Source organism: Chaetodon auriga, chromosome 20 (assembly GCF_051107435.1).
Source record: "Chaetodon auriga isolate fChaAug3 chromosome 20, fChaAug3.hap1, whole genome shotgun sequence".
Taxonomy (NCBI): domain Eukaryota; kingdom Metazoa; phylum Chordata; class Actinopteri; order Chaetodontiformes; family Chaetodontidae; genus Chaetodon; species Chaetodon auriga.
Genome location: NC_135093.1, coordinates 14,779,426 through 14,795,180, shown reverse-complemented (window position 1 = coordinate 14,795,180; position 15,755 = coordinate 14,779,426). Strand labels below are relative to the sequence as shown.

Below are 15,755 nucleotides of genomic sequence, written 5' to 3'. Positions count from 1 at the left end.
GTCAGTCGGAGGGGAAAACAAAGCCAAAAAAAAATTGTGCGTCCTGTCTCGGCACCAGACCCAGAGCATTTCAGACCCCCTGCTGATGTGAGTCCACCATACTGCCCACACATGCTCACATAATTCAGGTCCCTGTGACTGGGCTGGAATCTGCTTTGTTCTTTTAAATGCCTTCAGATGGCAGTGTGCAGCTTCCAGCAGTAAAAGTCATGGTTGTTTGATTGGCTGGGTGATGACAGCGTGCTGTTGACCTGGTCGAAGCCTTGCGCTGCAGGTGATGACGCAGGTCAGATCAGTGGTATTAGAACTGACGTGACGCCTGCTCAGCACAGGTGCCCGTTTAACAAGAGAGATAAAGACATTTGAATGAGACACACGTAACCTCGCATCACAGGCTGGTCTCCAAACCAAACCTGAATTCACACGATACACAAATTCATCTTTTTCCTGCCCAAATATATGGCCAAATATAAACAAAGTCACTGTGAACAGTTTTCAAAAATCAGGCAGTTTTAGGCAAACTACAGGAAATACATCATTCCAATACACTCCCTGATTTGTTACAGATCCCAGCGCTCTGCCCAAACCCCTAACGTTTCCTCCCAGCTCACTGCAGTGCAGCTGAGTTTTAAAACAGCTTTGGTTTGTCTTTGTCTGATGGTCAGGGTCCAGCACTGCAGGGACACGATCAAATTAAATGAACTCATTGGAAAAGTTCAGTAGTTTGCGAGCAGCACGTTAGCAGAACAGCGGAAGCAGCTTCGGCGCTCCGTCTGCGCACACACACAATCAGTGGAGTTACACACATAAAATGGAAGATGACAGACTTCCAGAATGTGAGCTGTCACCCCGCCTGCAGTGAACAAAACAGAAGCATATCTGTTCTGTCCAACGCGCCAGAGGCAGGAACTAAAAAAAGTTCACTAATTAGCATGTTGTGTCTGGTGTGTTCAATTGTGCACAACAACAATTATTGTAGAGGGAGGATATTTAACTACTTCTTGATGAACAATGCTTTTTTTCCCCAAAAAAATTCCAGTGCACAGCTCCCCCGAAACCAAAATTGTTGTTTTCACATTCCTGTTTGTGTATGGAAGAGTTAATTAGTGAGCTTACAGGTGTTGGTAGTCGTATTTTTGACTTTCCACAGAGCCGGGCTGTTTGGCCCTGCTTCCAGTCTCCAGGCTGAGCTGGGCTAAGATAAACCTGGCCTGTCGTGACTCGCAGACCTGACACTGACATCAATCTTCTCATCTCACTCATGGAAAGAAAATGAATCAGCATTTTTCACAAATAGTGAACTATTCTCGTAACTGAATAAATTCTATCTAAGTATAAATACATGCACAGTTGTAGTGTGGTGTGCCAACAAAGAACACCAAGATTCTGCCGGCTGCAGTGTATTCCAGTGCCTGTGTTGTGTTTACAGTTTGTTGCGGCAGTCCCGAAAACATAATTAATGCAGCTTTAAAGACTTAATTGATCCAAATTGCAAAAAACAAAGACATATTGAAACAACTTTCAATCACAGACATAGTTCCTCTGTTGGTTTGGGGTCTAAGCAGTAAATGTACTGTGAAAATATGAAAAGCATCACCTGAATGTTAGACTTTGATCCCTGCTGTGGCACAATCTGATGCGACACCTCCAGTGAAACATCTGGTATAAAACAAACAAGGCCACGGGGCAAGACATAGCTTTGTCTTCTCACAATGTGATGACCTTAAACAGCACTGTGGCTGATAATACCTGCTTTACAACCGTGTAATAAAACCACTCAGAACATGGGGCTGTTGTAAGAAATCAGGGCTTCAGGCCTGCGACCTGCAGTAGACCCCTGCTTTAAATTACAACAGACTAGAGAGGGAGAGGCGGCTTCATCACTGAAGATAGACAAAGCTATCTCTTTGATTCCACTCAAGCTTGTGGACATATTCATGTGACCTTTACGTCAAACCCAGATGTGAGTGGGCCACAAACGAGATGGGCCGTGCAGTCAGCTGGGCTGCGTGTCCACCTGCATCTTTATCAGTAGGAGGAGCAGAAAAGTTCACACACATGCCGGCACACAGGGACATACTTATAATGGCCTCATTGTGAGATGCCAAAGCTACAGTAAATGTGAAAACATGCCCACCCTCAAAGACACACGGATCGCCTTTCACTCCTCCGATCAGAGACAAAGGCGCTCTTTATTTTGCCCCTTACAAACCTCTGGATGAAACATCAGGCTCCCAGAGGCATCGGCAGAGCGGGGAAGCACCACCTGAGCGTCTCACTCCTACTTTTTCTCTCTTTCTCTGTCACTCTCAGCAGCCTCTTATCCCATTCGCCCCGTCGAAGGGACGGACACAGACGAAACGTTATCTGCAGCATGCACCAGTGGCACAGATCAAAGCTCTCAGACGTGCATGATTCTATCTGGATGGCACTTTAAGACTCACAGGAGCGGCCTCAGTATAAACGTCTTTCCGAGGGCTCTGTGCAAAAGCAGGAGAAACATTAAAGGAACTAAACCCAATATAATCCATATAGATATGCTGTCCAGGCTCAAATACACAACGACTATATGCTCCAAGGCCTTTCAAAGTGTAATCCTGAAGATGGCGTTTTAACTAGGATCATCTTTGGTGGTCATTGCTGTGGTGATTTCCACTGCACACACCAACAAAACGACTTGTTTATAATCCGTGTGGCCACTGCTGCAATTACTTTTTCCTTCGCTTTGTTGTGATTTGAGGTTCAGTTGAGCGACACTCTTTTGTTCCGCTGTACAGGCCACAGTGGTTTTAGTCAATACAGCAGTCACAGTCACTGATTGCACTGTCAGGCTTTGGGTTTCTCCACATGCTGAGGCATTTGGAACTGGGGCTGGAGTCAGAGTGATACTCACTATAAGCAGTAAACCCAAAAACACATGAGTGTAAGCGTCTATGGAATAGTGTTCTTAATCTATTATGCTGCTAATGCTAGCAAGCCTGGGTAACTAGCTTTGCACTAACCTAGCTGGCATTATGTCCAAAGCCAAGAGTTAGCATAGAGGTAATTAGCTAACTCCATTATTTTGTTATAGGTTATATTAGAAAAAACTTAGAACTGAGCTTTATGTGATTATTAGGAATTCACCAACAGCTGGTGGCGCTAATTCTCCAGTCACATGCTATTAAACCATTGCAGGAGAAAGAGATGATAATTGATTAACCGCCAGTCAAAGATCAAACTGTGAATAACTGAAGAAAACACGAAAGAATGATGCCATTTATGTTTGTTTCATGTATTAGTTTGTGCATAGTAACAGTTAGAATTTCATGTATATCCAACCGTACATACAAGCACAAGATGTACATATTTTTTTTTCTTGTGTCTTGAGATGCTTGTATTGTGCTCTATGTCCACATCAGCATGTTATTCATGTAAAATGGTTGCACACAGTGTCAAGAACCCCACTGTTGGACTGACTGAATGGTTTGTTGCCATGATTTAACGTCTGTAAACACGGCTGGTAGGAGAACATAAATAATGTCTGAACTAGACACCTTTGTCGTGGCACATTTTTGAAACATCGGTGTAACAAACACCATTAATAATGACTACAGCCCATTCAGGAGTTTCACCGTCAGCGTGCTGGCATCCTGAACCCCTGGCATGATTTACTGGATCATCTCAATGGAACACAGCCATCGGTAATGTTACTAGCTGCAGCTGTGTTTTTCCTGCTGTGACAGGTCAAGATGTGAGCGAGAGAGATCTATAACAGCCAGACTAGGTGGACTGTGTCATAACTCAACTTCATTTACTGTCTTTCTTAAACTGTCATCAACACATAAACAGGATGAATCACTATATTTTGTAGAGAAATTCTTGGGAGTGTTGAGCAAGCAAGTATGAAACAAATTAAGGGCTCCAGGAATAAATGAATTCAGACTTCAGCATTGTCATACATGGCTTACAGTTTGTGATTACTGGTCAGTTTCTCCTTATTAACCCACATCGGAACTGAGACATCACGTCATTTTTCAGGGCTCAGTGTGGAGAAATTTCATTTTAAGTTAGCTGTTAGCAGTTGCATACATGTAAAATGTTAGTGCTTGTCATGCTAACATCATAACATCATCATACACAGTGTCATGGCAATCCATCCAATAGAGGTCCAATGGAGAGCCCATGAACAGGCAGCTGCCCTTTAGGTCACTAAACGCATAGTTCCCATGTTTTTGTTTCACTTATATTAATGCCAACACCAAGACGTCCTTAGAGGTAGAAACTTCCATGTCAGAAAAAAGAAACCGGGAACCCCACACCTGAAGAAGATATCCAGGGTCTTAGAAACTGTGAGAGCCAAAATAAACAACAACAAAAAACCCCCCTGCTGACTGCAGCTACCCCCGACCACTCCTAGTCACACCATCAGAGGGAAGTGGGAGATGGTTATCAGTTTGGATGTAGGCAGTGTGTTTTAACCATCTCCTGACAGGCATGGAGCTGTGAAGTGACAGCTCCAATCACGGAGCAGAGCCCAGCAGCTCTGTTGAAAGGCAGGAATGCATCTCACCACTCTTCTGTAAGCTATAGCTGAGCTCCCTGCATGTACTTTAAGGAAACCAGCCTCTTCCTCTCCTTTGCCAGTCGACACCACAGACTCTCATTCCTGCCAAATATTACCCAATTATAATCACTGATTAGTTACTCCTTCCCTCAAAAACTCTTGCAGTGTGACACTGTGTGTTAATTTTGGGCCTTTTCCTGGTCATCTTCTTCTTCAAACATAACCATAAGTGCTCCTGTGCTCCTGATGATGTGCATTGATTCATTTTGAGAGCCAGCTGCAGGTTGAGCAAGATTTCATCAAGGTGCCCAGATTGGATGTGACGTGCATAATTGTGCAGCGCTTTGAAAATATTCACCACATCTCTCAAATTAGAGGCTGCAGATGGAAGGCACATACCAGTCCTGATGCTTGGAGATGAATATCAACCGAAAAGGGAAGGAATTTGTGTGTTCTACAAACAGTTCCAGTTAACAATAGCTCTTACTAACAAGTGTTTGCATCAAAGCCTGATGTGTCTTATTCCTGTGCCACAGAGTCCCACTGTAGTCCAATTAAAAACACATCAATGAGCCACACTGTTGTGTCTGTGTGAATATATAGTTATGAGCTATGACATAGTTATGAGGAGTAATGCACCATGTTCAAAGGCTCTGACCTGCAGCTCCTTGCTCTTCCTCTGGAGTCCAATGTTGATGGCCTCCTCAGCTTCTAGCTTGGAGCTGGTGCTGTTGATTTCCAGGTCCTTCCTTCAGGGAGAAACATATATTCAAAATTTCATTGATTTCAATCAGGTACAGTCAGTTCAACACTGTGATGTTATCGGTCCCTTCAAAGACAATTTCAACACTACCAATATTTAATCCAAATAAGACAACAACTAATTTTAGGTGAATAAAAGTCTTAAATTGGATTTACTACTGTGCAACTGCCATGTTTACGCTGTGATTGCAGGAAGTTGAAGGTTTGCAGTGTTAAGGTTTTGTTAGATGTGTTTTACTAAAAAGGAGAGCCTTTCATCAACATGCTTAATGTCTCCTTCACTCTCAACGATTGACAGCTACAAAGTAAGCTCTTAATGCAGAACTACTCACCCCGCTTTAGCGAGCACGGGTTAGCTCCTGAAGCAGCTCGCCACAGAAAACAGAAGAACTCTTTAAAGAATGCCTAAAATGTGATATTTTTGGAAATGAAAGTTTCTCCAAACGTACACAAAAATGTTTATTAAGTCTATTAAGGCGTGGCAGGACTATTACACACAATGCTTGTGTGACATTTAGCAAATGGTGCATGAATGGTGGAGTCTCCAACAGAGAACAGTGAGGACAAAGTGTCTCTTACAGGCAGCATCAGTGATACAGAATCATATATATATATATATATATATCACACACACTATAATGCACACAATTTCCATTCCCTTCTTCTGATTCTGAGTACTCTGTATCATCAGTACCCAGCTGTTTGATTGAATGTCCTGTGTAGGCCTTGGCAACATGTTCTTTGATCAAAACATCATGCCAATAAAACATTGCTGAGTTTCAAGCAGTCAAACTGACAGATTTTATATCCCCTGTTTGGAAAACACAGAACCTTAGCAACAAGGTGAGTCACTCGCTTTATTGATGTTCACAGTGAGAGAGAATCACGCACTTATTGATGCCAAACAGAACAAGTTTTAACTCCATGAAGGGGATATTATTGCTCAGTGATCTGTGTGTTGGCTATGTATGCGTGAGTGTTGTCTGACAATCGGCTCTTGTCTTCAATTTATTGTTGCTGCAAGGTAAAAGTACAGTGAATGATTTCATTTGCTCTCATATTACTGAGGGCAGATAGCTACATGTTAGGATGTTATTGAATCCCTGGGGTGGGGGTGCAGGCGGGGTAGGGGGTGATGTACACCTCAAAGTGAAGGAAACTGGACTGAGGAGCAGGTATGTTACATCTTACAGCCTCACAGTCCAAGTTCAGCTGCCCCGGGGCAAGAGTGTCATATCAGAATGTCGAGAACTTTCTGAAGTCCAACAGTTAATAGATATGATCGCTGCAGATGTCACTTCAATGGGACATCGATAGACAGCTGTGGATAAGACCTGTCTACTCATGCGTTAAGTTCTGATAGAGTTCTGTGTTTTTTTTTTCTGCAGACTAATAAAAATGTCTATGAGGTAACTTCAAAGCCTGTATCATCATCACCATAAATGTATACTTTCTGAAAATGTCCGTGCTTGTCTCTGTGTTTTCCCTTATGATCAACGACTCAGTGTGTGGTTTACCTTTTTACCACTCCATGACTGATTACCTTTAATGTGGCTCAGCAAACCGTGCAGAGCGCGCACATAATCGGCCTGTTATCATTTAATATGAGAGAATATCAAAGGGAAAAGGGAGAAAAACAAGACTAATAATCCCCAGCCATGCTAGCAGCTCTTTTTATGCGCTTACAATACAAGGACAATGCTAACATGCTGACATTTAGCAGGTATAATGTAAAGTAAAAGCAGTAATACCACAGTGTATAAATACTCAGTTATCTCTGCATTGTAGTTATTAGTGCATTCACGTGCAAGCATCATTAATGTTCCACCTGGTAAACGTGGGGCTAATTTCATCTGCTGTACATACTTCCATGTCGCTTAATCTGTAACAATATATTAGAATTTAATGATTGATTTATATTTTGTAATAATGGGACGAGTCTGCAAATAGCATTCTCTGAAAAAATGTGATGGGAATCCATCCAATAGCTTTTACAGTATTTCAGCCTCGACCAAAGTGTGAGCGTCAGACCAACATTGCCACCCCGAGAGCCATGCCGGCAGCTGAAAATAGATTTAATGTTGACTGAGACCAGAATTCAATTTCAGCTGCAAGCAAAAATTTTTCATATACTGTTAGATCTATGACACTGTGTGTGTGTGTGTTTGTGTGTGTGTGTGTGTGTGTGTGTGTGTGCCCGTCTTTGACCTTTTGATGAGGTCTTCCAGCCCACTCCGATTCTTCTCCATCTCTCCCAGACTCTCCTGCGTGGATCTGCTGTCACCCTCCAGTTTCCTCCTGCTCTTCTCCAGCTCGCCACGCTGACGGCGCTCCTGCTCCAGTCGGTACTCCAGCTGAACGCAAATGACGTAAAAGAGACATAAAACGCAACGATCACAGCGTAATGCAGCGGTAAATGGTACAGTTAAAAGTGAGCTTCGGCTGTGTTTTTGAAGGCTGGTACCAATACCAATATTTCATGAACTATAATTGCCAATGGCTGAATATTTTGTGCCAGTAATCAATATCTTTTATATTGACCATTTATTACATTTGACCATTTTTATACATGAAATTACATGTGTTCATTGTTTCCCCAGATTTGCCAAGGCCTACTGGCTAACAGGGTAACAATTAAGTCAAATAAGCTCAAGTTTCCATTGCTCATATTACTGTCAAATAGACCGTTCATGACCTCAATATTAATCCAGTATGTAATGTGTGCAGCATGTGTGCTTATGCTGGATGCAGAGGTTAGAGGAACGTACTGGGTCTTACACCGACCTTTAATTAAACATCAGATATGTCAGTGCAGTCTATCATGTCTGATATGATATGATATCCCCAAGAACTTTTTATTATTACTGTTTAACAGTTGGTGGACAGCATAACAGAGCTAAAAGAGGTGAGTATGAATTTAAATTTGCACCTCCAAATGAATGTGGCTGTAAAAGAGGTTGTTGTGAATGAACCAAAACAGTAAAGTTACAGGATGCAAAACCAAAGTAATGAGCTGAAAGCTGAATGAACATCCAGGTATGTGTGGATCATCTTTGATATTACACATACTGTGCAACATTAGCTTGAGTTAAGATGAGTTTAGCGGCATAATACCACTTAATATGTAAAGATAAAGATATCAAACACCCCCCAAAATATGAAATATCCCAACTTAAACGGACACAGACACTACATTTAAGGTAAAAGTAGAACAAAACACTATAATAACAATCTGAACTTACATCTTCAGCCTTCATCTGTAACTTGGTTTTCTCCTTGGTCAGCAGGTTCACCTTCTCCTCTTCGCACTGCAGGTCCTCGATGGCCTGCTGTTGGGGGTGAAACAAGATTTCACAGCCTGGCCCGCACATGTGTCCCTCAATCACTGATCCTCCACAGCATTGCCTCACATCCATCTGTCTCCCACATTGGTGGTTGGAAAGACAGGAGTTGTTTGGTTGCACAGAAAATGTCAGAAGTCATCTCCAGTTTGATCTGACGGATCAGAGATGTTCCCTCTGTTTTATCCATCGACTGGGAACAAACGTGTTGGAACATCAAACTGAGTGACTCCGTGCCTGAACTCACTCAAACGGCTCTTGTAATGCCAAGTCCATTCATCTTCTGTTTATTTTATACAAGCTCTCTTTGTATTCCAGACTAAATCAATAATATTAACACATACTCAACAAAGAGGAGGAAGATAATGAGGCTTGATGCTAAATTGCTCCCACAGATTAGACTGCTACTGTTGGTCAAAGCATCTGGCAGAAATTAGTGAGCAGGGCCTCTTATGGCTGCCATAGAGTATGATTAGGTTGTTAAGGGTTAAGATTTCTTTAGATTTCAAAGCATCTGCTCTGCTTTTCAAAGCTGAGAGTGCTGTGTGTCTGATGGGGAGCACATTTATCATGACTGCCACTTTTGGCAGGACCGGGAGCCATATGGTTCCATTTTCCTGAACCTATGTTTCGTTCTCAGTCAAGCAGCAAGTGAGGTATCTCTCTGTGCTCTGATAAATGGGACAAGGCTATCGATTACACTAATAAACACAAATAAAGCCATGCAGCATGACATGCTGTGTAAGTATTGGTGTAGTTTACACAGTTTAGAGTGAGCATGACCATAAATCTCACTGGGACATAACTTTGACTTGTGTACAGTAGTGAATTGTCAAAGTTCATTTTTGACTTTGGAAACAGCAAAAATGGAAAATTTAAACTCACTGTCTTCATCAGCGGATACAGTTTTCTCTGCTGTCAGTCAACAACAGGTTGACCTGTTGTTTAAGGGGAAACTCCATCAATTCTAAACACAAGGGGCTTTTTACTACCCTTGGGGATCACTACTCAGTCTAGGCCTGGGCGATATGACAAAAACAGAAATAAATTGGGATTCTTAATCAAGCCTTGGACAATTCATGATTTTAAAGGATTTGCATAAATTGGGTTTAAAGGAAGACTCAAACCTTCCTGAAACATCTCACATGTATGTTTTAAGGCATGCGTATGCAAGTAGATATGATGACCACTGTACTTTTAAAGGCATGTTCTTACAGGTGGACCCCAAAGTTTTTTCCTTTGTGCATGTGCCCAGTGTCAGAAAGTTAAATGAAATGGAAAATTTGAATAACTGCACAGCTCAATAAGATGTTTTAAAATCTGCTTTGCAACAGATTTGTTAGACCTCAGTGTGTTTTGGTGAGAAATACTGAATGTAAGCATGCCATTGGCTGTTGAAATGTAATACAAAATTGCTGCGGTGGCCCTTTAACACTGTATCTCTGCATATCATACAGAAATATCCTACCCTGAGCCTTAACAACACTCACTGTTTTCTCACCTGGCTGAGCTCCACCAGATGTTCCTTCTCCTTCTGGAGCCTCTGTAACGCCTCGTCCCTCTGATGTAGCGTCTCTGACAGCCTCCGTACCTCACTGTCTGATGACTGGAAAGAGAGACAGAAAGAACATAAACAAAAGTCCACTTTAAAAAAAAAATCTGTGACTCATTAGATTTAGCTTTTATTAGATAACACGTATTCGGACTGGCTAAACTAATTACTCCATGCTCAGTGACATCTCTAGGCAAATAAAAGATTTAGCCCTGATCTACCTCTGTTAAAACACTTCTTTCTGTGGTTATTAATGCTTTCCTCTTGGGCAAGCAGCCACGATGGCTTGTGAATACAGCGGTTTCAATCTGCAGGCTCTTTGCAGACTTTGCAGCCGCACCGTAAAACAATTATCTCCTTTCATGACAGAAACAGATGTCATTATTTTGCCTCTCTCATGTACATCAAAGCTTTATTTGCATGTGGAACCCTGGCTCCTATCGATGACACAAGGACCTAATGAGACAAGTGTGATCTGTTAGAGCACTGGAGTGAAAATGCGAACCAGGAGAATGGGGGAAAGATATATGACAGTGTCAGTTTGTATGCCAATTCTTTAAAAAGCGCAACAAATATCACTTTTACAATACATTTCAGATGAGTGAGCTCTGCCCTAAACTTTAGCTGCTTTGGATCAAACGGTCATAATGACTGTTATGGCAGCATACCACAAATATTAGACACGGTCACGTCATTTCTTTAAAAGCCCTGTGTCAACTCCGATATCGAGCAGGTCTGGTCTTGTTGCATCGGTGTCCTCTCACAGTTCTCTCTCACAGTATCGTCGCCACGTGGGAGACCAATTAGCCAAGGAAACTTTCATACACCCAGAGTATCAGCTTCTTAGCAACATGACCCAGATCAAATTAATCAGTGTAAATTTGTACAGGCTAAATCAACACCGCCGAGCACCACTGGAGACACTTTTTTTTTCCATCTTCACATGCAGGGTTGTGAGTACAGTACATTCTTGTGGCATTCCTGAACAAAGATAGCATCATAATCCCTTAATATACCTCAGTGAAACAGATAAAGGGGTTTGGTGAGGGGCTGTAATGGAGATGTCAGAGCAGCCTCTGCTTGTTAGTGTCTGCACAGAGGAGACAGTGCTTCATCATGACGGGAATGACTCCTTCATCAAGCAGGAAGGCATGAAATTTATGACACAGACGTCTGACAGGCTTTAGTCCTCTGCACTTTACTACGTACACCATTTTTAGCTTCCTTCATAGGTAGGCCTACCTGATACTTTCAGATGGATAATGCTGTATTGGTATCTAAACTATAAAGTGGTCCCCTTGTGGGGCCCCAGCATTGGTAATAACAGTGGAGGACACTGCAGCATTCACTCTAATACACTATCAGTCAAAAAGGACTCCACCCATCTCTCCTCTGTAAGCTGTAACAGCCTTCTGTTGAAAATGTGTTTTTTCCTCATTAAATGCAGACGAACATATCGTTTTGGTTAATCAAGATGAAAGTAAATTCTCTGCAACACACGCAGAGGAGAATATTCTGTGCTCCTCCCCCTCCTGTATGCAAATTGCAGCGGATAAAGTTTGCTTTGCACCTCACTGAGAACACGATCTGATTCTATTCCCTCAAGACTCGATTCAAGATTACAATAGACATAAAGGCCACTGGAGGGTAATCACTGAAGCATTGAAGACCTGTGGTTTTGATGTCTTCATCTGCCTCAGTTGCCTCAGTTTTTCTCAGCTGTAGCAGAAGCACCAGTGGCTGTAAGGCCTGATCAGCTGTGTCAGAATTCACATGGGAGCCAGCAGCAGCAGGTGGAAAACAAACATCTGCCCATATATGAGCGCTATTAGATACACCTTTAGTGCTTTAAGTGCATTTTAGCAATCAAATCTTCAGCTCCATCACCTATATTATCCATCATCTCTGGAGGCAAATCCATCTTCTGCTGTAGGCTGTGTGAACACACCAAGCAAAATGAACAATTTCAGCTCCTTGTTACCCCCAGCAACAGGTTCTCTGGTTTGATATCCCTCTGGACACAGTGGCAATAATTGAGGGCATATGCCAGTCACTGGGAACAATTTCCACTGCTGGGCTGCAGCTTACTGCAGAGTGGGTGAAAACTCAAGGATGAGATACACATGAGATGAGTCATCAAGCAATAAGGGCACAGGATATGCTCAGCTGGAGGTCCAGCCTGGCCTCCAGCTGCTTCTTGAAGAGCACCTTCAGAGCCAGCCTAACTTGCTTTGATGGAGAGGCGTTTGCAGAATCATTTTTGGCAGGTTTGTTCTGTGGTTCTTCCAGCCTGGCCAATTCTGACGGCGGTTTGGCCGGCTCTGGGTTCACCTTGGGTACATTTGTCTTTGGCTGGATTTTCTGGTAACCACGTTTGGGCTGCAGCGCAGGGTACCCATTCTGAGCAGCAAGGTTAACATTCGGATCAGCAACAACAGAGGCATGACAAACCAGTTTTTGACAGCTCACAGGCAGCTGAATGGGCCGAGGTCCATTTGACATACCTGGGACCCAGTGATGCAGGCTGGACAATGAGAGAGCAATGTTCAGAGAGGGGAAGGAAATCAAACTTTGACAATGAAAATTGGGGTTGAAAAGAGATGGGGTCATGCCATGTCAACATGTACTCATTTTGGAAGAAGCACAGGAAACTGAATTATGTGGCTTCTTCATTTTCTATATTATAATGTAGGAGAAAGATTTGACATTTTGTGACATACCGTACACTTATTCACTTTCTTGCCTACAACAGCTTGGTCTAATATATACCAGGTGTGACAGTTATGCTCTTGTTGATAGTTTTAAAGTATAACTGAATGATTCAAAATGCAAATATCAAGATCTAGATGGTGCGCCTTTAATTTGTGGTCTTCATGACATAACACTGTCATTAAAGTAGAATCGGCCATTCCCCCTTCGCATCATCAGTTCCAGGAGGTAATCCTGTGGTAAGATCACATGATGTTCTACCTGTTTATTCTGTTCAGCCACAGTCAGGGCGCTCTCCAGTTCATCCAGGTCTCTCCTGAGGCTGCTGCACTCGGTGTCCAGCCTGTCCCTGTGGAGGGCCAGCTGAGCTGAGCAAGCCTCCTCCTCCTCCAGACGGTCTGATAAGCCTGACAGCTGCCGCTCCAGCTCACGCCGGGCCTTCTCCAGCTGGGCACAGTGCTGCTCGGACGCCTGGGCACTCTCCTGCTCCTGGAGGTTAGCAAACGCAGAGAGAGTTAGACGAGTGGATATACATCTGTTAATGCCAGTGTTGCGTTACCCACAGTACAGTTTTTTTTTTTTTTTTTTTTCATTTTCATGTACCATACATTTCAGAATTAGGATTGGCTGAACATTTTATCATTAAATCTTTGTGTTGCATTGACTCTGTAGAACAAAGCGTACCTGCTTGCATGTTTAGATCTTATTAGATTGCCATCACTCTCAAGGTTAGAAAAATAAGTTCCATACTTACAGTTCCATACATTTATAATGAAGTTATTTGCCATTGACAAAAGTTGTTAACTTTTGCTTGTATGCTCTTTAAAGCCCTCAAACTACAACAACTCACATTGCATTTCACTGAAATGACTCCTATTTGCTTTGTGCAATAACATCAGATATCCCTGCTGCAACATAAATATTATATGATAATATACATATAATAATATTATAACCAAACTGTAAATAGATTGCAGTGTTAACTGGGAGATGAACTAGTTAATGGAGTGAAAGGACAGAGTGAGGTCAAATGAGATATAAAAAACAGCGAGATTTAGTAAAAGGCTCAGGGGTGAAACATTAATATGAAGGGATTAGCTGAATAAAAGTGGCCAAAGCAAAGAGAGACAATTAGTTCATGCAAAGAGGATCTTACCCCAGGTTGTGCCACAAGATGAAACTTATCCTCTCTCAAGTCAGCAGAAACCTTCCCTTTGTTCATTTGCAGTTGCCTTAATATAGCACAGCTGAAAAGGCAGCGCAGTGACGTACAGTGCTGACTTGATAAGCGAGTTCTACCAAACACCAGGTCACTTTGTCAACAGCCATCCATAACAGGAGTGAAAAGACCTGATTGTGAGAGCCTGCTCTGGTTACTGTTACTTTCTTATGGACCAGTCATCATGGGCAAGGCATTTGGAACGAGCTAATAGCATACCCAAATATCTGGGCATCTGCGAAATGATCAGGCGACCACATTTCCATCTGCATTTATTTCCATAAAAGTACTTTGGTTTGAGTTGCTTCCCTGCCTTTTCTGAACCTCCTCTCATCATCTGTGTCCTCGTGCTCGGCGATTTGCACCTTTAACACTTTCACAGAGTGATAAGTGAACAGGTGTAAGCAGGTATGGCAAGATCAGTCCACACGCAAAGGACACGCACACACAAACGCGCATGTGTCTGTACATAATGCTCGTGCACATACAAGACACACACGGAAGCACACATTTATGGTCTGTCAGATGTTTCCATTATTTAGTGGAATGTCTTTTCCTTGGTGTATGCTAGGGTTAGCATGCAAGTGGTCCTGGCTAATTTGCATTTAGTAATACCTCTGCTTTTCTTGAGTCAACATGTACCCTGTTAAGGCCAAAATGAGGTTTAGTTGTACCAGTACAATTAGTTTTACCACACAGAGCACAGACTCAACAATCAGCGACACATACTACATTTACAAACCAGCGAGAGTTACCCACAGCTGCTAGTCTGTGCTCCAGTGTGGTGCTATAGCTATCCCAATCCAGTTCTTCAGGTTCTGGTTCTGGTCCCGGATCTGCATGGTTTCCATTGGCTTCTTCATCAGAGAGGGAGTGGCAACGGCGATGGCGCCTCGCAGACATCATCTTAACTCTCTCTGTCTGTACGCTCTCTTGCTTTGCAGACTTCACCTGTTTGGCAAAGTAGCAACTTGCCCGCCTGTTCTGACAGAGTTTCCGTGCTCCTGCGAAGTTAATTGGCCGCTTCTCTGTCTCTTTCTTTGCTTGGCGTACAGCTGTTCTGGTTGCTCCAGGTGGGTTTCAGCAGGAGGGACAGTACTAACTCACTCAGTGATGGTGCTGCACTCTGTACTCTCCCAGCAGATTCTCTCTCTCCCAACACAACAGCAGCTCCGCTCACCTGTATTTGCCTTCCTTGCGCTACTTCACCTGTCAGCCTTCTTTTTCTCAATCCTCTCTGTGAGCCTTTGCTTTTTTTTGTCTCTCTCCTCTCAATTGACAACTCATCCACATTTCATTGTAGAGCGTGCTGGTATATGAAATCCAAACATTCCTCCGCACATACTCCCGGCCTGCCCACAGCCTGCTACTTCAACTAGTAACCCTCTGCAGAAAGCCACTGCTCAGTCCACTGCTAGACTGCGTTTCACCACAACAACCTTCTCTCCTAACTTCTTTCCTCACAGTTGTCTCCTCCCCCAGAAACAGGTGTCTCTCTCCAGTTTCAGGGGATCCAAAGGTGTCCCACAGGGACGGCGGTTGGTGTAGGATGTCAGGTCAGGAGAAAAGCCTTTAAACTTGTGCTGTTCTGCCACAGCCTTTCGCTGTCAGAGCCACACCACAGAA

General features: G+C 43.0%; 1 protein-coding gene across 2 annotated transcripts in view; it reads right to left on the bottom strand.

Annotated features, from left to right (window-relative positions):
• The window catches only part of LOC143338941 (putative uncharacterized protein MYH16), a 44,827-nt gene that overhangs the window by 16,008 nt on the left and 13,064 nt on the right, over positions 1-15,755 (bottom strand). Inside the window, exons 1-6 of one of the 2 annotated variants that reach the window (XM_076759841.1) lie at positions 14,067-14,104; positions 13,172-13,399; positions 10,151-10,255; positions 8,551-8,637; positions 7,517-7,662; positions 5,205-5,295 (exon numbers count right to left, since the gene is read on the bottom strand). In XM_076759841.1, coding sequence (XP_076615956.1) covers positions 5,205-5,295; positions 7,517-7,662; positions 8,551-8,565 — 252 coding nt within the window. In that variant the 5' untranslated portion in view covers positions 8,566-8,637; positions 10,151-10,255; positions 13,172-13,399; positions 14,067-14,104. Of the gene's footprint in view, positions 1-5,204; positions 5,296-7,516; positions 7,663-8,550; positions 8,638-10,150; positions 10,256-13,171; positions 13,400-14,066; positions 14,105-15,755 lie in introns of those variants that run through there. The other variant, XM_076759840.1, reaches the window with a different exon arrangement.